The sequence below is a fragment of the Erinaceus europaeus genome, chromosome 6 (genome assembly GCF_950295315.1).
Source record: "Erinaceus europaeus chromosome 6, mEriEur2.1, whole genome shotgun sequence".
NCBI classification, from domain to species: Eukaryota; Metazoa; Chordata; class Mammalia; order Eulipotyphla; family Erinaceidae; genus Erinaceus; species Erinaceus europaeus.
The window spans coordinates 22,392,486-22,414,734 of record NC_080167.1 but is presented as its reverse complement, the minus strand read 5'-3'; the positions used below and the strand labels follow the sequence as shown (position 1 = coordinate 22,414,734).

Sequence of the window (22,249 nt, the reverse complement as noted above, 5' to 3'; positions counted from 1 at the left end):
ACGCCCTAAAAACCCACCCACATCCCTGTCTACCTGCTGGGAGTAAAGTTAACCAGTCGCTTTCCACAAGTTTAGAATCTAGTTGGAACAAACTGGTTCTGTAGACTGGACTGTAAAGTGTTTTTAGAAGGCCAGAATCTTCGACTTGGAGACAAGGACATTTCTGCTTTGTCCTTCCTTGCTGCAAAGAGTGCAAACTATTGAACCACATTAAATCAGCTAGACACAACTTCATGAATCAGGAACTGGTGAGTCAAGAAATTTGATTTCCTCTATTTTATTCACTTAAACCATCAATTGGAAAACTCTCTCCTTTCCTTTTTTCTTTCCTCTTTTTTGCCTTCAGGGTTAGCGCTGGGACTAGGTGCCGCCCCTACGAAATCCACTGCTCCTGGCAGCCATTTTTTTTCCTTCCATTTTTTTATGTGATAGCAGAGAAATGGAGAGGGAAGAGGGAGAGAAAGAGATAGACACTTGCAGACCTGCTTCACCCTTGTAAAATGTCTTCAGTTGGAAAACTTTTTCTGTAAAGGTCTAGATAACAATCTTAGGCAGGCAGCAGAAGTGGTTCAATTCCTGGAGTATAGGCCTGAGGTGCCTGGTTGGATCGTCTGGATTTCCTTTCTTAACTAGAGTTACACATGTCCAAGTTCTTTCATTCCTCTCTCTCTCTCCCTCTATCATATGAAGTATGTCGTAATGTAAAGTAGAACCATAGAGATCATGCACTTTTTTTTTTCCTCCAGGGTTATTGCTGGGGTTTGGTGCCTGCGCTACTAATCCACTGCTCCCGGAGGCTATTTTTCCCTTTTTGTTGCTCTTCTTATTGTTGTTGTCGTTGGATGGGACTGAGAGAAATCGAGAGAGGAGGGGAAGACGGGGGGGGGGGGGGGAAGACACCTCCAAACCTGCTTCACCGGGGGCTCGAACCGGGTGACTTATTCCTGTGCTTGGGCTTCGCGCCATGTGCGCTTAACCCGGTGCGCGACCCCAGGAGATCATGCACTTGGTATGATGCTTGCCTTACGGTGGGTAAGACCTAGGTGAAAGCTCTGAGGAACTCTGAGATGATGATTCCTTACTGGGAGAAAGCTCCTGGCTCTGTGTGTCTCTCTGTCTCTACCTAGAAAGTAGCAGTGGTAGAATTTAAGCATACGGGTCTTGTGATTGTTGTTGCAATGACTTTACCCCACCATAAGGATATGAAAGCTATAAACTACCTATGTCTACGTTCCAACAAAACTTTATTTGTGAATACTAAAATTTGAAGGCCATATCATTTTCATGTTACAAAATACACTTTGATATTTTCCCCAAATTGAAAGTTAAAAAATACTACTAGAAATATATTTTTTAAATTCTTAGTTTGTTAACTGTACAAAATGGAGGATGAGAACAATTTGGCAGTCTCTGCCTTAACAATTTGCCAACATTCACCTAGCATTCCGTCAATGAAGTGTGAAATAAATTAAGTGGATTACAATTGGTTTATAAAATGATGTGGAATTTTTTCACTGTATCTAGTCTATCATCCACTGTGAAGAACATTATTTCTTACAGAGAAGAGTGAAAGAGACCGCAGCACCAAAACTTCTTTCCACGAGGTAGGTTCCAGGTTTGAACCTGGGTCCTGCTCACAACAAAGCAGCACACTGAGACCCTTACGCATGTGAGTCTTTTGCATAACCGTTGTGCTATCCGCTACCGGTATTTTATTTATTATTATTATTAATAATATTTTTTATTTTCCTTTTTGTTGCCCTTGTTTTGTATTGTTGCTGTAGTTATTATTATTGTTGTTATTGATGTCGTTGTTGTTGGATAGGACAGAGAGAAATGGAGAGAGATGGGGCAGACAGAGAGGGAGAGAGAAAGATAGACACCTGCAGACCTGCTTCACCACCTGTGAAGCGACTCCCTTGCAGGTGGGTAGCCGGGCTCAGCAGGGATCCTTAACGCGGGTCCTTGAGCTTCCGCACCACGTGCGCTTGACCCGCTGAGCTACCGCTCTACTCCTATTTTTTTTATTTTAATGGGAGAGAAAGAGATATTTTTTTTCCCTTACCAGAGCACTGCTCAACTATGGTTTATGGTTTATGGTGGTGTGGGGGATTGAACCTGGAGCCTCAAGCATGAGACTGCTTGCATAACCATTATGCTATCTACCCCCAACACCTCTCCTTGCTTTTTTTTTTCTAAAATGTATTTATTTTATTTTAATGAGAGAGACAGAGAAAGATATATATATATATATATATATATATATATATAGAGAGAGAGAGAGAGAGAGAGAGAGAGAGAGAGAGAAATGTTCTGGTTTATGATGGTGCTGGGGATTGAGCCTGGAAGCTCAGAGCCTCAGAATGAATGTATTGATTTACTTTTTAATTTATTTCTTTTCCCTTTTGTTGCCCGTGTTTTTTATTGTTGTTATTGATGTTATCGTTGTTGGATAGGACAGAAAGAAATGGAGGGGGGGGGGAAATAGCCACCTGCAGACCTGCTTCACCTCCCAGGAAGAGACTCCCCTGCAGGTGGGGGGGGGGGCCCAAAGGGGATCCCTTGAGCGGGTCCTTGGGCTTCATGCCACGTGCTCTTAACCTCTGGAAGTCCATATATCTATTAGAATAACAATTTCTACGGTTTTTTTCTAAATTATTGGCTTGGTACATACTGCTTCAATTTTCCCTTCTGAGTCTGTGTTTGTCTTTGTTTCAGATGTTTATTACAGACTAAGAGGATGAATCTTGGTTTTGCTCCTGTTAGTCTTTTTTTTTTTTTTTAATCCAGTCACTGTCTTTAAAAAAATTTTTTTTTCTTTTATTTATTTTCCCTTTTGTTGCCCTTGTTTTTATTGTTGTTGTAGTTATTATTGTTGTTGTCATTGTTAGATAGGACAGAGAGAAATGGAGAGAGGAGGGGAAGACAGGGGGGGGAGAAAGAGAGACACCCGCAGACCTGCTTCACCTCCTGTGAACCGACTCCCCTGCAGGTGGGGAACCAGGGGCTCGAACAGGGATCCTTATGCCGGTCCCTGCAATTAGTGATTACTGGCATATATGGCTTATTTGTTGAACGCTGTATCTGGTTTCTTGTTCTGTTTCTTTTTCAATATGCTTTGTCTGCTAATTTTTGTGGGTAGATTTCCATAGTGTTTATGTCAATTCCTATGTGTCTCCTTTCTATATTCACTGATCATGTATTCAAACCACTTCTTTTTCCATTTTATATTTCAGAGTTGCCTCCTATTTCTGTAGTTTGTGTTTCTAAGTCTGTTTTACTGTCTTAGCACTTTGTTGACAGTTAAATGTTCCTTGCTTTCCCCGCCCCCATGTCACTCAATTTAATATCAGTCAACAAGACCATCGAATAAGAGGGTTATAATTCCACACAACTCCCACTACCAGAGTTCCATATTCCATCCCTTCCATCTAGAAACTTTCCTGTTCTTTATCCTTCTGGGAGTATGGACCCAGGATCAATATGGGGTGCAGAAGGTGGAAGGTCTGGCTTCCATAATTGCTTCTCCGCTGGACATTTCTTTTTACATATATATATATATATATATATATATATATATATATATATTTTTTTTTTTTTTTTTTTTTCCTCCTCCAGGGTTATTGCTGGGCTCGGTGCCTGCACCATGAATCCACCGCTCCTGGAGGCCATTTTCCCCCCTTTTGTTGCCCTTGTTGTAGCTTCGTTGTGGTTATTATTATTGCCCTTGTTGACGCAATTCGTTGTTGGATAGGACAGAGAGAAATGGAGAGAGGAGGGGAAGACAGAGAAGGGGAGAGAAAGACAGACACCTGCAGACCTGCTTCACCGCCTGTGAAGCGACTCCCCTGCAGGTGGGGAGCCGGGGGCTCGAACCGGGATCCTTACGCCGGTCCCTGTGCTTTGCGCCACATGTGCTTAACCCACTGCGCCACCGCCTGACCCCCTTTACTCATATTTTTTATGATAGTCTTACAGGATAGACTATGGCAGACACTATCTTTTTTTTTTTTTTTTTTGCCTCCAGGGTTCTTTCCAGGGCTTGGTGCCTGCACCATGAATCCACTGCTCCTGGAGTCCATTTTTTCCCCCTTTAGTTACCCTGGTTGTTTTACCATTGTTGTGGTCATTATTATCGTTATTACTGATGTCATTGTTGTTGGATAGGACAAAGAGGAGGGGGAGAGAAAGATAGACACCTGCAGACCTGCTTCACCACCTGTGAAGTGACTCCCCTGCAGGTGGGGAGCCGGGGGCTGGAACTGGGATCTTTCTGCTGGTCCTTGCTCTTTGCGCCACGTGCGCTTAACCCACTGAGCTACCGCCTGACCCCCAGACACTATCTTTTAAGCCATGAATATGCTGGTCCACTCTCTACTAATCTTCAGGGTTCCTGCTAAAAATTCTGCTGAGAGTCTACGTTTGCTGTCTTTATAAGTAACTTTCTTCTTTTCCCTAGCAGATTGCTATAGAAAAACCAAGTCTTTTTGACATTTAAAATCAGAAGTTATTGGTGTATTGCATCAAAATAAAAGACTTGGGTGGGTGGGAGGGTTCAGGTCCTGGAACATGATGGCAGAGGAGGACCTAGTGGAGGTTGAATTGTTATGTGGAAAACTGAGAAATGTTACACATGTACAAATTACTGTATTTTACTGTTGACTAATCACCCCAGTAAAGAAGAAACATAATTAATTCCCCACTCCCCAATAAAGTGACTTTTTAAAAAAAAAATCAACATTTTATTGGGTTCTGGAAAGTACAGTAAATACTTTACTTTTAAGGACATTGGAAATAGGTAAAAGGAAAAGTCTAGGCAGGCATAAATTGCTTTCTGCCATTCTCCAGCCATTAGCTTCCAAGACACATGACTGGGAGAAGAAGGGGTGAGAGAGTTGAGTCAAGAGAGCATATATCTGTCAAACACCCAGTTAAATCATCTTCAGTTCTCAAGTTACTAAGTCTTATGCTAGTGACTTTTGCTAGTCATGACCTCACCTTTCTCTTTGTTTATTGGCTTTGGCAAATCATATATTCCCATCATATATTCCTTGCAATATTTTTTCTTTGTTTTTGTGAGCTTTACAATTAAGTCTCTTGGTGTAGCTTTATTTAGATTTAGAAATGTAAGTGTTCTCTTTGCTTCCTGAATGTCTACATCCTGGCCATATCCCATATCTGGAAAGTGGCCTGTTACTTCTATTATTATTATTATTATTATTATTATTATTACTTCTATTTAATGGATAGACACAGCCAGAAATCAAAAGGGGAGAGAGAGACTGAATGGGAGAGACACCTGCAGCCCTGCTTCACCACTTGTAAAGCTTTCCCCCTGCAGGTGGGGACTGGGGGCTCGAACCCAGTCCTTGTGCATTGTAACGTGTGCACTCAACCAGGTGTGCCACTACCCCAGCTGCCCCCCTACTTTTTTTTTTTAACCAGAGCACTGCTCAGCTCTGGTTTATGGTGGTGTGGGGAATTGGGAGATTGAACCTGGGACTTTGGAGCATCAGGCTTGAGAGTCTCTTTGCATAAACATTATGTTATCTACTCCTGCCCCTATTATTATTTTCTTTCTTTCTTTTTTTTTTTTTTTTTGTCCTCCAGAGTTATCACTGGGGCTTGGTGCCTGTACTATGCATCCACTACTCTTGGCATCCAGTTTTCATTTTTATTGGCTAGGACAGAAACAAATTGAGAGGGGAGAAGGGGATAGAGAGGGAGAGAGACACCTGCAGACTTGCTTCACCACTTGTGAAGCTTCCTCCATGCAAGTGGGGAGCCAAGGCTTTAACCAGGCTCCTTGCGCTTACAGGTCCTTGCGCTTCATACTATGTGTATTTTATCTGTTGCTCCACTACCTGACCTGGACCCTGTTATTATTTTCTAAAGCATCATCTCTGATACTTTCTCTCTTCTTCCTCTGGAAACGTAATAACTGGTATTTACCTTTCTAATGAAGTATGTCACATAGAGTTGCTTCAATTTTCATAAACCTTTTTTTTCTGTGGGTACTTTGAAGTCACAGTCATTTTCTCCTCTATTCTTAATATTCTTTCTTCATGGTTGAATCTCCTTTTTTTTTTTTTTCTTCCAGTGTCAGGCAGTTTGTTTTATTGATGCTGGAATGCTTGGGTTTTGACAGCAAACTTCCTCATTGGATACAGCCATTCCTTTCCCTGCTGCTTCTTGGTCTTGAGGTCTTCTTATGTTTGTTTGAGCTGATGACACATGGTACAAGTTTTCTTGGGCCAAAAATCCAAAGGCTTGTACTTCTTGCCCTGGTAGAATTTTCTGAGGCTTTTTTTCTGCATCTGGTTAATGATGGATTTGTGAAACACTTGGATCTTGGAGAGCTTGGACATATCCCCCACACCAGTAACTTTGGTGACATGCAGCTGGGACAGCTCCTTGTTCAGGTCTGTCCAGCTGCTTCCTCCTGTGTAGGTCTCTAGCCTTAATCTTTGCCATCATGCTGCACTCAGAGCTCACTCCTTGAGCTTTCTAGGTTTCCCATTTGAGCCTGAAATACAAAATACTCTTCACAAACTACATTACTGTTTTCATGCGTTCATACTCCTAGTATACAAATCTTTAAAATCTTGAGTCCATTTTTTTTCTTTTCTTTTTTTTTTTTTACATTTTTGTTGCCCTTTTATTGTTGTTGTAGTTATTGTTGTTGATGTCGTTAGATAGGACAGAGAGAAATGGAGAGAGATGGGGAAGACAGAGAGGGGAGAGAAAGATAGACACTTGCAGGTGGGGAGCTGGGGCTTGAAGCGAGATCCTTAATGGCGGTCCTTGCGCTTTGCTCCACCTGCATTTAACCCTCTGCACTACCACCTGACTTCCCCATTTTTTCATTTTTAAGAGTTTTTTCATTCCCGGGTAGAGATAGATAGCATAATGGCTATGCAAAGAGATTCTTATTCCTGAAGCACCGAAGCCCCAAGCTCAATCCTCCACACCACCATAAGCCAGAGCTGATTGTACTCTGGTTAAGAAAAAAAAAAAAAAGTTTTTGCATTCCCACACAATTTATTTTCTAAATTCTTTCTCTGATAGTTCTTTGGGGTCTGCATCTTAATATATTTGTATAATATGTTCACTTTCTGTAGTCATTTTCCTGATTTTGTTCATCTAGCTTCATTTTATTGTTACTAGCAGGTGGTGCTGTGGCTATAGTTATAGTACTGAAGTTGTACTTTGTGTATGAGTTGAGAAGGGTAAGATTAAAGGATTAAGACTCTATCATTTTTAAAATATTTATTCCCTTTTCTTGCCCTTGTTTATTGTTGTAGTTAGTGTTGTTGTTATTGATGTCATCATTGTTGGATAGGACAGAGAGAAATGGAGAGGAGGGGAAGACAGGGGGAGAGAAAGAGAGACACCTACAGACCTGCCTCACCACTTGTGAGGCAACTCCCCTGCAGATGAGGAGCTGGGGGCTCAAACCGGGATTCTTATTCGGTTCTTGTGCTTTGTGCCACCAGTGCTTAACCTACTGTGCTACTGCCCAACTTCCCCAAGGCTCTATCATTTTAACGGGGTCCAAATCCAGGAGGGGAATTCCAACCTGCACTATGTATGCCCTTTTCAGACTTTCTTCCATTAGCACTGACTCTGTTGGGAAATCAGAGCCACATTTACCACCTTCATGCCTTCACTAGGACAGTTTTCCTTGAGAACAGTTTGACCTTATTCTAACTGACCCTTTTGGCTCAAACACCTTCAAGTTTTCACAGGGTACTGTGTCCAACAATTTCATTCACCTAAGTGGCCTCTGGCATTAACTCAAGTACAGTCTTTATTGTTCCCAAGATATGGATTAAATGTGATCGCAAATAAGTCATTAGTGACTGTGTAGTGCCTCTTCTTTTTATTTTACTTTTTCTTTTTAATAGTGCCTCTTCTTGTTTTCCTCCTATCTCTGTCCTCTTCCTACTGGTCAGTCACCTTCAGACAGTTGTGGGTGTGCTTTGTTTTGTTTTTTCTTTTAACAGAAACTCCAGTTGTGCTCTGAAGTTTGTTGTGATATATCATTGTAATATTGTAATCCTTATAATATTGTTGAGGAAAATGGTTTGCCTTGTCCACTCCAGTATGACACAGTCCCATAGACTTAGTCATTAACGTAAGGAGAGAGAGAGAGAGAAGCAGAGCATTGCATTGCATTATACATGAAATACCAGGGATTGAACTTGGAACCTCATACTTGAGAGTTCTACCATACCACCTCTCTGACTGTTTTCCTAGACATTTTAACAGGGATAGTGGGGCTATCTGCTTTTGGAGCAATATAATAGTTTACAAGAGCTTAAGGTTATAGGGGTATAATACCACACCCACCACCACAGTTTTTTTTTACCCTCCGCCCTCCACAGCCAATTGTCCCTTTCTCCTATGTATAACTACTATAATTTTCACAAAATCTTAGTGACAATTTGACTATATAGTTTTTAATAACCTCATGTGTTTCAATTTCTTTAAGGCTTTATTTATTAATGAGAAAGATAGGAGAGAAAGAACCAGACATCAAGTTAAAGAGCTGCAAGGTATTATATATGTTAAGAAGGATGATCTATATCTATATGGAAGTTTAAAAAGTACTGAAGATAAAAAGACATTATTTAATAAGACATAAGGAACTATGCACTTAACTGTTATATATACATAAAAGTTTATATAATATATATATAAAACACTATAAGATATAGACTTAAGGGAGTCTTAAATCTTAACACTGTTCTTGTCTCACTGCTCTTTTCTTGAATATCTTCTATCCATTTCTTCCTCCCCTTTCATACTTCGAAGTTGTCTCATTCCTATGGCTTGTGTTTCTAGATCTCTTTTACTGTGTATGTATCATCTAGTTGAGAGTTAAGTGTTCCTTGTTTCTTTTTCTATGATATTCTTTTCAGTAATTCTTGCTACATATGTCTGGTAATGGCAAACTCCTTTAGGTTTTGTGAGTTCTTTCTGCTTCCTAAACATTTACATCCTGGCCATATCCCAGATTTGGGGGAAAAAAAAATTGCTACTATTTCTTTGAATATGATTTCTGTTTCCCCTATTTTTCTGGGACCCCTATAATTCTAATGTTTGCTTTTCTAATGGAGCCTTCAATCTCTTGTTTTTCCTAAATCTTCTATTTCTTCTGTTCTCACTTCTACATGATTAAGTCTACTTCCTTGACTTGTTTGAAATTGTAATGTATTCAAAGTGACCTTCTTACCCTGTAACTCTCTTTCAGCTTTCTATTTTCATATCAAGTGAGTCTTTGAGATCATGGATTTCTTTTTTCTCCAATTAAATTGAGAATTTTGAATTTCTTCAAATTTCCTGGCAATATATTTACTAAATTCTCTCTCTGATAGCTCTTCTGAACTTACATGATTATGTTTTTGGCTCGTATCTTGGTTTTGCAGTCAGCATTTCCATAGTTTTACCCATCTGTTTTGATTCTGTTGTTGGCCAGCAGGTGGCGCTAGGTTCTGCTTTGTGTATGAGTTGTGGAAGAGAGGGGAGGAATTTGGAAGAAATGATGTAGTCTTATGGTGCGTAATGTCCCTTAAACAGAGCCCTAGAGGGAATTGGGGCGGAGAGGGGAGATAGCCCAGACCGTCTTCTCTTCCCAGACTGATTCCTGAAAATAAGAACTCTGTTGTGCTTTAAAAATGATGAAGTCATCTAATCTGCATCATCCTGGATGGAACTTGAAAACATGTTAAGTGAGTAAAAAAGAGAAGGACAAATACCAAGTGATCTTACCTATAAGCAAGACTAATAAATAGGTACAGGGTGGGGAAAAACAAACTGAAATCTGAACTGGGCATGGTGTATTACCTCAAAACAAGAGATTCTGGGGAAAGAAGGGGTGGGGAGAATGGAAAAGAACTTTGGGGTCCTGGTGCATAGTAAGAGTTTTACTTCTATGACAATACTGCATTATGAAACATTAACCCCCTAAAAAAAATACTCTGCTGTAAAGGCAAAGTCACTTTTCTTTTCTGCAGGTCAGTTTAACCCAGGTAATCAAGGTTTCTACAGCATCTGGGACAAATTTGACAGTTTGATAGTTCCTGATGTGCCAAGAATACGGTAATATAGTGTTTAGTTTCCTGGTTCCTATAAATGGTTCCCTGCAGTCTGCTAAGAAGCCTGTGGCTTCTACAGCTCTGGCAGTCCAGAGCTCTTTTTAAAGAGATTTTTTTTTTTTTTCCCTTAGCTTCTTGGTCCCTGAGTGGTTTTTTTTTTTTTTTTTTTTTTTTGTCCGGCAGGGGCCTTTATTCAAGGGAGCGAGCTGTCCACACGCGCGCCGCAGTGCGGGCCTTCACTTGGCCGGCGGCTGCTTGTCGGCGGCCGGCTGCTTCGGCGGCTTCGGCGGCTTCCCCACCGCCGGCTTCTGGGCTGCTGCCTTCGCCCCCGCGGCTTTGGCCGCCGCCTTCTTCGGCGCAGGCTTCTTGTCGGAGCCGGCCTTGCCGCCCGATCGGGCTTCCAGAGCTGCGGCCATTTTAGCCACCCGAACCTTGTGGTTCTTGGCCTGGCGCAGGATGGTGTTCCTGCGCATGGTCTTGGCGTACGGGTTCAGTTTCAACATGATTCTCAGGTTCTTCAGAGGATTCTTCTTCAGGACTCTGCGGTGAATCTTCTTGCGTGGTGCTCGAAGGGCTCTCTTGATCTCTGGGCTCTTCAGGATCCGGCTGAGGTCCGTGTTGAGCATCTTGTGCATGGGCAGATTGTAGTGACTCTTGAGGGAGGCAGCCTTCCGCCACGTTCCGTACAGCTCGTCTAGCTTGCGGAAAGCGCTTTCAGTCCAAATGCAGAAGCGCCCCACGTGCCCACCGGGGGCGAGCTTCAGAATGTTGAGTTTGCTCACATTAAGCAGAGTGATTCCGGGGATGTTCCTGAAGGCCTTGATGATGCCGTTGTCCTCGTTGTAGATGATGCAGGGCCCCCTGCGCTGGACGCGGCGCCGGTTCCTCATCTTCCCTTTGCCCGCGCGCATGCGCTGAGAGGCGTAGACCTTTTTGATGTCGTTCTAGGCCTTCAGTTTCTTCAGAAGCAAAACGGCCTCCTTGGTCTTCTTGTAGCTCTCCACCTTATCTTCAACCACTAGGGGAAGTTCCGGAACCTCCTCGATGCGGTGGCCTTTGGACATGACGAGGGCCGGCAGGGCGGAGGCCGCCAGGGCGGAGCAGACGGCGTAGCGCTTCTGCGTGGTGTTCACCCTGCGGTGCCAGCGGCGCCAGGTCTTGGTGGGCGCGAACATGCGGCCCCCGCGGCACATCTGCGGCCGCGGTTAAGGACCAAGGCGGAGCTGCAGCAAGCGGGGGAGGGGAGGCCCGCCGGCCCCGCTCAGCGACAGCGTCGTCACCCGCCCGCCCCGGCTCGCTGAGGTCCCTGAGTGGTTTTGTGAGAAACTCTTAAACCCACCATATGAATCTGACGCAGTTGCAGATGACACCAAGTAGCAGTGTTGTGCCCCGTTTCTACCTGATTCCTTCTCTCCCTTCCTGCTCCTGCATACGTAGTCACCAAACTTCAGTTAGTGATACTCCTTTCTTTCTCCCTCCCTCCCTTCCTTCCTTCCTTCCTTCCTTCCTTCCTTCCTTCCTTCCTACCGTCCTTCCTTCCTTCCTTCCTTCCTACCGTCCTTCCTTCCTTCCTTCCTTCCTTCCTTCCTTCCTTTCTTCTTTACCAGAGTACTGCTCAGGTCTGGCAAAGGGAATTAAACCTGGGAATTTGGAGCCTCAGGCATGAGAGTTTCTTTGCATAACTCTTATGCTATCTACCCCCATCCTCTACCCATGATGTTCCCTTCTTGACCAGAAATCCAAGTTCTCTAGAATTCATTCAGTTATTTGTTGTAATAATTTGTTTTCTGGGGAAGAGCTAACTTTCTGTAACTAGGTCACCATATTTCCATTCCAGAAGTAAGTTCTAGATATTTTTATTTATTTATTTATTTTTAAAATTTATTTTATTTATTTATTCTCTTTTGTTGCCCTTGTTTTATTGTTGTAGTTACTATTGTCGTCGTTGTTGGATAGGACAGAGAGAAATGGAGAGAGGAGGGGAAGACAGAGAGGAGGAGAGAAAGATAGACACCTGCAGACCTGCTTCACTGCCTGTGAAGCGACTCCCCTGCAGGTGGGGAGCCGGGGTTCGAACCGGGATCCTTATATGCCGGTCCTTGTGCTTTGCGCCACCTGCGCTTAACCCGCTGCGCTACAGCCCGACTCCCCAAGTTCTAGATATTTTTACATATTTATATGTTTTAATTAATTAATTAAAAAACAGAGCTCATCAGCATGAGTCTCTTTGCAGAACCATTATTTTATCTACTTACCATATATATTTATTTTTTTAATTTTTAAATATTTATTTCCTTTTTGTTGCCCTTATTGTTGTTATTGAGCCATTAGCACTTGAAACTTTCTTTTTTTTTTTTAAGAGAGAGATAAAGAAAGAGCAGGAAAGATGCCAAGAACTGAAAATTTCCCCAGTGTGGTGGAGCCTAGATTTGAAATTCAGTCACATGCATAACAAACCAGAAACCTCCCCCAGATAAGCTCTCTTGCTGGTCCATTCTTGAAAACTAGAAGACAGACTTGAGTGTGGAGGAAAATCTGGCAGAGTATGTCTCCAGTGTTTGTGAATTGAGCAGTTAGGAAGATTCCCTGGAGCAGAGGTAGATAGCATAGTGTTTATGCAAAGAGACTTTTTTTTGCCTGAGGCCTCAAAGTCCCAGGTTCAAACCCACCACCACCACTATAAACCAGAGCTGAGTAATGCTCTGATAAAAAAAAAGGGGGGCGGGAGAGAAGGAGGAGGAAAGAAAAAAAAGAAAAAGATTCCCTGAGAAAAGGAACACTACAGTAGGAGCAGGCTTTTAAAAAATATATATATTTATTTTCCCTTTTGTCGCCCTTGTTGTTTTAGTTATTATTGTTGTTGATGTCTTTTTTTAAAATAATTTATTTCTTTATTGGGGAATTAATGCTTTATATTCAACAGTAAATACAATAGTTTGTACATGCATAACATTCCCCAGATTCCCATTTAACAATACAACCCCCACTATGTCATTCATCTTTCATGGACCTGTATTCTCCCCACCCACCCACCTACCCCAGAGTCTTTTACTTTGGTGTAATACTCCAATTCCATTTCAGGTTCTACTTTTGTTTTCTTTTCTGATCTTGTTTTTCAACTTCGGCCTGAGAGTGAGATCATCCCATATTCATCCTTCTGTTTCTGACTTATTTCACTCAACATGATTTTTTCAAGGTCCATCCAAGATCGGCTGAAAACGGTGAAGTCACCATTTTTTACAGCTGAGTAGTATTCCATTGTGTATATATACCACAACTTGGTCAGCCACTCATCTGTTGTTGGACACCTGGGTTGCTTCCAGGTTTTGGCTATTACAAATTGTGCTGCCAAGAACATATGTGTACACAGATCTTTTTGGATGGATGTGTTGGGTTCCTTAGGATATATCCCCAGGAGGGGAATTGCAGGGTCATAGGGTAGGTCCATTTCTAGCCTTCTGATAGTTCTTCCAGATTGTTCTCCACAGAGGTTGGACCAATTGACATTCCCACCAGCAGTGCAGGAGGGTTCCTTTGACCCCACACCCTCTCCAACATTTGCTGCTGTTACCTTTTCTGATGTATGACATTCTCACAGGAGTGAAGTGATATCTCATTGTTGTCTTGATTTGCATTTCTCTGACAATCAGAGACTTGGAGCATTTTTTCATGTGTTTCTCGGCCTTTTGGATCTCTTCTGTGGTGAATATTCTGTCCAAGTCCTCCCCCCATTTTTGGATGGGGTTATTTGTTGTCTTGTTGTTGAGTCTGGCAAGCTCTTTATATATGTTGGTTATTAAACTCTTATCTGATGTATGGCATGTAAAGATCTTCTCCCATTCTGTGAGGGGTCTCTTGGTTTGGGTAGTGGTTTCTTTTGCTGTGAAGAAGCTTTTTAATTTGATGTAGGTTTATACTTGCCTTAGTCTTCCTTGTAATTGGATTCGTTTCATTGAAAATGTCTTTAAAATTTATGCGGAAAAAAGTTCTTCCAATATTTTCCTCTAAGTATCTGATAGTTTCTGGTCTAACATCCAAGTCCTTGATCCACTTGGAATTTGCTTTTGTATTTGGTGAAATACAGTGATTCAGCTTCATTCTTCTGCATGTTTCAACCCATTGTTTTCAACACCATTTGTTGAAGAGACTCTGCTTTCCCCATGTAATAGTCTGGGCCCCTTTGTCAAAGATTAGATGTCCATACGTGTGGGGTCTCATTTCTGGACTCTCAATTCTATTCCATTGGTCAGTGTGTCTGTTCATGTTCCAGTACCAAGCAGTTTTGATGACAATGGCCCTATTATACAGTTTGAGATCTGGGAGTGTGATGCCTCCGGTTCTGTTCTTTTTTCTCAAGATTGTTTTGGCAATTCTAGGTCTTTTCTGGTTCCAGATAAACACTTGTAGCATTTTTTCTATTCTCCTAAAAAATGTGCTTGGGATCTTGATGGGAATAGCATTAAATTTGTAGATGGCTCTGGGTAATATATTCATTTTGATGATGTTAATTCTTCCATTGTTGATGTCTTCATTGTTGGATAGGACAGAGAGAAATGAAGAGAGGAGCAGAAGACAGAGAGGGGGAGAGAAAGACAGACACCTGCAGACCTGCTTCACCGCCTGTGAAGGGACTCCCCTGCAGGTGGGGAGCCAGGGCTCGAACCTGGATCCTACTGCGGGTCCTTGGTCCTTGTGCTTTGCGCCATATGTGCTTAACACACTGTGCTACTGCCCAACTCCCAAGGAGCAGGCTTTTAAGGGGTGTGAATAGGGGCATACTAGAGCTAAGCCTTATTAAATTTTGTTAGAAAGCTTAGGGGTCTCTGGGGGCAGGAGGGGGACTACTAAGACATCTATGCTGCAATATTTAGTTTGTGTCTCACTATATGCTGTAATAGTGCATGTATTGTATACTGTAATGTCTTCTTACCTCATCTTACTCAGGAACCTATTGTTGAGGCACAGGAGGTACCTGGAGGGTACCACCCAGGAAATGGGAGTGGTGACAGACAGGTGTGGCCTAGAATGGTGGAGGCGGGGCTTGGGTGTTACAAGCTAGACCTGTGGCTGCTCTCAGCTCAGGTCACCATGTGAGTAAGTTGCTTTTGGTGCTCTCTCTTTTTCCTTCTCTCTTTCTTTATCTTCTCTCTTTCTCTCTCTTTTCCCAAATAACTTTAAAATTCCTGAAAATCATATATATGTGATATATATATATATATATATATATATATATATATATATTTTTTTTTTTTTTTTTCCAGAACACTGCTCAGTTCTGGCTTATGGTGGTGCTGGGGATTGAACCTGGGACCTCAGAGCCACAGGCTTGAAAGACTTTTGCATAACCATTATGCTGTTTCTCCAGCACGCCCCCCACCCTGTTTTTCCTCCAGGGTTATTGCTGGGGCTACGAATCCACTGCTCCTAGAGGCTATTTTTCCCTTTTTGTTGCCCATGTTGTTTATCATTGTTATTGCTGTCATTGTTGGATAGGACAGAGAGGAGGGGAAGACAGAGGGGTAGAAAGAAAGATAGACAACTGCAGACCATGTGCACTTAACCCATTATGCTACAGCTTAGCCCCCACTCCTCAATTTTTTATTGAGATAATGCCCGATGAACTTTTTAAATGTTGGAGAAATAAGCTGATCCCTCTTCCCTGAATACATTTAGGGTGGCTACGCCTGCTATCTAGTGTAGCCCCGCCTTCACCTTTACAAGCCACACCCATCGCCGCTCCCATTTCCTGGGTGGTACCCTCCAGGTACTCCTGTCCCTCAATACTGTGAAAGAGCCTATTGAACAATTAGTAATAGGAGGGTTTAGAGAGGTATATTTTCAAGTAAAGTGTTAACATATGTTGTGTGATTCCATGCTCTCATGTTTCAATAATAAATTATAAATAAATGAATAACATGTTAAAAGCTTTAAGGGAAACCTGTACTAACTAATGTTATGTGGATGCACCTAGGTTGCAATTTAGAACAAGAAAAGACTAGAAGCTGAAGGAATCATTTGACAAACAACAACAAGCAAACACAAGACTATTGGAAGATGGCGCATCTCTTACTGTATAAAAAAGAACAAATAGCAGAACCACCAAAGAAGAATACAGGAGACTTCAAACACAGGGAGAGTGAAGATGCTGAACTGGTCTTTGTTGGGGTGGAATATGTAAATGAAGATGATGACATCCTCTTTGTCCAAGTGATTTCAAAACCAAAACCAGTTGCTTCAAAAATTTTGAACAGAGCCACAAGAGATTCAGAAATAAAGAGAGGTGTTTTGAATCAAGATCCTGCTCACACATTGCAGACTGCCAGTCACAACACCCCTAGAGATGCCATCTTACTTTCTCAATCTGAATGCCTAGCAATTGATAGTCCTAGTCTTTTACAGCCTTCCTCTCACCCTGGTTATGAAGTGAGATCTCTACAAGTCATGCATCAAAACACTTCAGATTTGCTCTCTCAGGGTCATTGTGGAACTAAAGTTCCTGTAAGAGACCAGGATGATCCAGAGGAACTTTTCATTTTGGACATAGAGAATGAAAATATCAAAAGACCTAAACTGAGTGATGGAATCCTCAAGAAGCAGTACTCAGTTATAGCCCCTCCAGCTATCTCTCCTAAATTAAACACAAATAGACCATCAGAAGGCATCCAAAACTCATCAAGTTATGTTCAGGCTGGAGCATCATATCCTTGGATTTACACACATGGCAAGGCACATTTCAGTTGTATGGATCCAGGAAGAGCAAATAGACTGGAAATTCAGGAAGAAGCTAACTTTTCAAGTACAACAAGTGAAAATAGGGCCATTGTTCCCAACCAAGAAAATCTGATCATGCTGCTTCATGACTTTTACTATGGACAGCACAAAGGAGACAGAAAACATCCAGAACAAAAGATTTATAAAACTTTCAAATGCTCTAGCTGTTTGCAAATCCTAAAAAATGTCAAGTTTATGAATCACGTGAGTCATCATTTGGAACTTGAGAGACAAAGGGTTGACAGCTGGGAAATTCACACCAATTGCAGGCACTGCCACCGGCGGTTCTGCACTCCCTTCGAGTTACAATGTCATGTAGAAAGTGTACACACTGCCCAGGAAGCCGTCCCTTTATGTAAAATTTGTGAGTTATCATTTAAAACCAATCAGGCTCTTTTGGAGCACATGAAGTACAATCATAAACCTGGTGAAATGCCCTATGTGTGCCAGGTTTGCAATTACAGATCATCAGTTTTTGCAGATGTGGAAACACATTTCAAGACATACCACAACTACACTAAGAATTTGCTTTGCTTGTTTTGCCTCAAAATTTTCAAAACCACAAGCTATATGAAACATTGTTGGAAGCACTGGAACAGGATGACCTTTCAGTGCTCCAAGTGCAGGCTACAGTTTTTAACTTTCAAGGAGAAAAAGGAACACCAAACTAAGGATCATCAAACATTTAAAAAGCCAAAACAATTGGAAGGGTTGCCTCCTGAGACAGTGGTTATTATTAAAACTTCAGTTCAAGTGAGAGCAGAAGGTGCAGCATCCATTACTGTGAGTATCACTGATACTCAACCTGGAAAATCAAGGAGGATAAGTACCAGATATCAAAGCGCAAGGACCTGAATAAGGATCTCGGTTCAAGACCCTGGCTCCCAACCTGCAGGGGAGTCGCTTCACAGGTAGTGAAGCAGGTCTGCAGGTGTCTATCTTTCTCTCCTCCTCTCTGTCTTCCCCTCCTCTCTCCATTTCTCTCTGTCTTATCCAACAACAACAACAGCTAAGACAACAATAACAACTACTACAAGCATGACAACAAGGGCAACAAAATAGGAAAAATAGCCTCCGGGAGCAGTGGATTCATGGTGCAGGCACCGAGCCCCAGCAATAACCCTGGAGGCAAAAAAAAAAAAAAAATCTGACTGAAAATGTTCGGTTCATCTCAGTATTCTGAAAGGGAAAACTGACACTAGAACACTTGTGTGTCATGGTTGAAGAGCCAGCAAGCAGTATCAACAACTGTCAGGTCACTTTTAAGTGAGATGAATTCTTGAGTGTCTAATCAAGACTACTCTTCAATAAATGCTCAGTTTTATGTGTCCTTTTTATTGTTGATAGACTTTGAGGTTGGTTTGCTTGCTATCTGCAGTAAAGCTGCTATGAACTTTTACTTATCTTTTTAATTTTTTTTTTATACTATGTACCTTTTCTACAGGATATAGATTATGGCAGATGTGAGTTCTAGAACTGTTTATCCTTTTATTATAGATAGTGTTTTTTTTTTCCCAGAGTACTTACTGAACTCTGGTTTATGCTGGTGTTGGGGATTAAACCAGGGATTTCATAGTCTCAGGCATGAAATTCTCTTAGCATAACCATTGTGCTGTCTCCCAGCCCAAACCCTTGATTGCCTCTTCTTTCTTTTTCTTTTCTTTCTCTCTCTTTTTTTTTTTAACAGATGAAGGGTTTACTTTGTTAAAATATTTAACTGTTTACTTATTGTTTTTTAGCTTGGTAGGACAGAGAGAAATTTAAAAAGGGGAGGTAGGGAGTTGGGCGGTAGCACAGCAGGTTAAGTGCAGTGGCGCCAAGCACAAGGACCGGCATAAGGATCCCAGTTCGAGCCTCCAGCTCCCTACCTGCAGGGAAGTCGTTTCCCAGGCAGTGAAGCAGGTCTGCAGGTGTCTATCTGTCTCTCTCTCCCCCTCTGTCTTCCTCGCCTCTCTCCATTTCTCTGTCCTATCCAACAATGATGACATCAACAGCAATAATAACTACAACAATAAAAAAATAAGGGCAACAAAAGGGAATAAATATTTTTTTTAAAAAGGGGGGAAATAGAAAGAAAGAGAAAGGGAGACACCTGCAGCAGTTCACTGCTCATGAAGCTTCCCCCCTGCAAAGGTCCTTCTTCTAGCTTTTGCCCTTCTTCCGTAGCCAGTCAACAGCGTCAGGTTGAGCCTGATGTAAAGTTTCGAGACCTCCTTTGAATCTGCATAGTCACACTGGTCCTCAGCCAGGTGCATCACTGCTCAGTCCCCCACCCTTTTTAATCTCTTTTAAAAAATGTTCTTTGTTGGGGCCAGGTGGTGGCACACCTGGTTGAGCGCACATGTTACAATGTGTAAGGACCCAGGTTCGAGTCCCTGGTCCCCACCTGCAGGGGGAGAGCTTTGCAAGTGGTGAAGCAGGGCTGCAGGTCTCTCTCTGTCTTTCTTCCTCTCTATCCTCCCCTTCCCTCTTGATTTCTGGCTGTATCCAATAAATAAATAAATAAAAATAATAAAAAATGAAAATGTTCGTTGTTTCTATTTTTGATAGAGGGTAAGAGGAAGAGAGGCAGCAAGCAGGAGGGAAAGCTTCAGCATAGCTCCACCACCCATAAAGCTCCTCGCCTGCAGTTGGAGGCTAGAGACTTGAATCCAGATCCTTGAGCATGGTAATGTGTGCACTCTACTGGCTGTACCATCACCTGGCCCCTCAAACACTTTTCCAAAAGTGAAATAAAATTTACATTTCCACTAGGAATGTTGAGAATTATGTCAACACTTAGTAAATCTGTAAAAACACATTTTTATATATGTTTTTTTTTCCTGTTTTATTGAATAGGGCAGAGAGAAATTGAGAGAGGAGGAGGAGATACAGAGGGAGAGAGAAAGATAGACCTGCTTCACCATTTTTTGAAGGGATCCCCACCCCCCCACACACACACACAGGTGGGGATCCGGGGACTCAAACCAGAATCCTTGTGTCAGTCCTTGCTCTTTGATTTAAATCAATTTTTTTTTTAAACCAGAGCACTGGTTAGCTCTGGTTTATGGTGATGTGGGGATTGAACCGGGGACTTATGCGCCTCTGGCAGAAACACCAGAGCACTATTCAGCTCTGGTTTATGGTGGTGTGGGGGATTGAACCTGGGATTTAGGAGCCTCAGGCATGAGAACCTGTTTGCATAACCATTATGATATCTCCCCTGCCCCAAAGTTAATTTTCTTTCATATGCATAACCCAATTGCATCATTTACCAAAAAGACCATTCTTCCTATTGTATTCCAGTGGGACATTTGTGTATTTCTGGGCTCTTCCCTAAATAACTATGGGGAGATGTGTGAGATCCTGCTTCCACCAAAGATGAAATGGAAAAGAAAACATACCAGAATGATACTCACTGGGTAGGGTTCATGCCTTGCCCATGTGTATGGCCCAAGTTCCAGTTCCACGTGGGTGGTACTATACTAGCAGAGGAAACGCCAGTGCAGAGTTGTCTCTTCCTTTCTCTGTCTCAATAACTAGATAGGCCATAGTATCAGGAATGCAGGGTGCTTTGTGAGGCTCCTCACAATTTCCCAACATCTCCCCCTTTCTTTTTATCTAATGGCCATAGTATCAGGAATGCAGGGTGCTTTGTGAGGCAGGGAGTCAAACCTTTGGGGTTACTCCTGTCCCTCCTTGCTCAACCTCTCAGAGAGACTGACAGGATAGACGCACTCCTCAGGTCAAGCCCTGCCAAGCTCAACCACATCCTCACAATTTCCCTACACTATCTGAATGAAAAAAGTGGCTCTAATCAATGATTATCAGCAACACAAGAAATACAGAAGAAAATAGCATCACATGGTAGCAGATTCAGAAGCTTTTATTGATTTATGTTTCAAGCTTATGAACAAACGCTTCTGACAGAACTGTCTAATTAAACAATAAAAAGTCAAGACAGGCTTTGTCCTTCTCATCTTTCATATCACCATTTTGCTGTTGTCAAGAGGAAAGCAACTCTGGAAGAGTAGACATGCTACAGCTATGAGGCACATTCCCATTACAATGAATTTTAATTTATGTACACTGAAATTTAAATTGTTTATCAGATCATTCTTAGTTCTTGAAATTATCTAAAGATAGGTGACAGGCAGGGCAGGCCTGGCTCCAGAGGCAACTTCAAGAAAATGGGCATGCAGACCCAGCAACCCTGTGGAGTTTTTTTTTTTTTTTTTTAATTTTTATTTATAAAATGGAAATACTGTCAAGAGTAGGATAAGATTGGTACATTTCCACGCAGTTCTCACCACCAGAACTCCAATCCCATCCCCTCCCCTGATAGCTTTCCTGTTCTTTATCCCTCTGGGAGTATGGACCCAGGGTCATTATGGGGTGCAGAAGGTCTGGCTTCTGTAATTGCTTCCCCGCTGAACATGGGCATTGACAAGTCAATCCATAGTATCAGCCTCTCTCTTTTCCTAGTGGGGCAGGGATCCAGGACACATTGGTGGGGGTCCTCTGCACAGGGAAGTCTGGTTGGCATCATATTAGCATCTGGAACCTGGTGGCTGACAAAAAGAGGTAAGATACAAAGCAGAACAAATTGTTGACTAATCATGAACCTAAAGACAAGAATAGAATATTGCAGATGAAGATTTGAGGTCTCTGTTTTGGTAAAAGCTTGTAAGTCTGTTGAAGATATATTCCAAGGGGCCTATGACTTTGCTAACTTTTGCCTGCACCTGACATCTAATATGTGGACCCAAGTTATTGTCTGAGGAGATGGTGTCCTAGTTGGAAAACGTACTAGAAAGTTGGATCAGGGAAGAGAGTAGCTCCCAAATATGGGGAAAGTATATAAATATTGTTGACTGTAAACCCCATCGACATGATCTGGGGCCCATATTCAGCACAGGAGCCTATGTAACCTCTGCATCCCTGTAGGTCTGAGTTCATATTCTGTGGTCACAGCTAGGAACATTGCAGGCTGCACTAGTTTCAGGACCAGTTTTCCTCGTGTAGTAGGTCGAGTATGTTATCCAACTTCTCTTCAGAGAATGGAACATTCCCTACCCTTGTTTATCCACATTAAAGACCAGGTCCTATAGTGGCCATTATACAAAGGGGTCCATTATGGTGTACTTGATGGAGATGACCAGTGACAGTGGTGAGAGCGATCGAGGTCTAGGCCCATCATGTCTCTGTGGGAATCCAGGACTCCCTGACTAGGGCCCCAGGTGATAGGGTGGCCCAGGAGTCTTTTATTTATTTTTTATTTTATTTTACCAGAGCACTCCTTAGCTCTGGCTTATGATGGTGCGGGAGACTGAACCTGGTACTTTGTAGCCTCAGGCATGAGAGCCTGTTTGCATAACCATTATGCTATCTACGCCCCG

General features: G+C 42.2%; 2 protein-coding genes, 1 pseudogene and 1 gene segment (V, D, J or C); 1 reads left to right on the top strand and 3 right to left on the bottom strand.

Moving 5' to 3' along the window:
- Positions 1–22,249, bottom strand: part of LOC103118610 (immunoglobulin lambda variable 8-61-like) — a 583,882-nt gene that overhangs the window by 463,929 nt on the left and 97,704 nt on the right.
- On the top strand, positions 130–17,467 carry LOC103118589 (zinc finger protein 280A-like). Its single transcript, XM_007528802.3, is given in 4 exon segments — positions 130–248; positions 1,525–1,604; positions 16,072–17,324; positions 17,327–17,467. Coding segments are annotated over 2 exon segments (1,236 nt in total). The 5' UTR covers positions 130–248; positions 1,525–1,604; positions 16,072–16,154; the 3' UTR covers positions 17,393–17,467.
- LOC103118588 (large ribosomal subunit protein uL29-like) lies at positions 5,958–6,732 on the bottom strand (annotated as a pseudogene).
- LOC103118587 (large ribosomal subunit protein uL4-like) lies at positions 10,283–11,313 on the bottom strand. Its single transcript, XM_007528801.3, is given in 1 exon segment — positions 10,283–11,313. A coding segment is annotated over 1 exon segment (957 nt). The 5' UTR covers positions 11,294–11,313; the 3' UTR covers positions 10,283–10,336.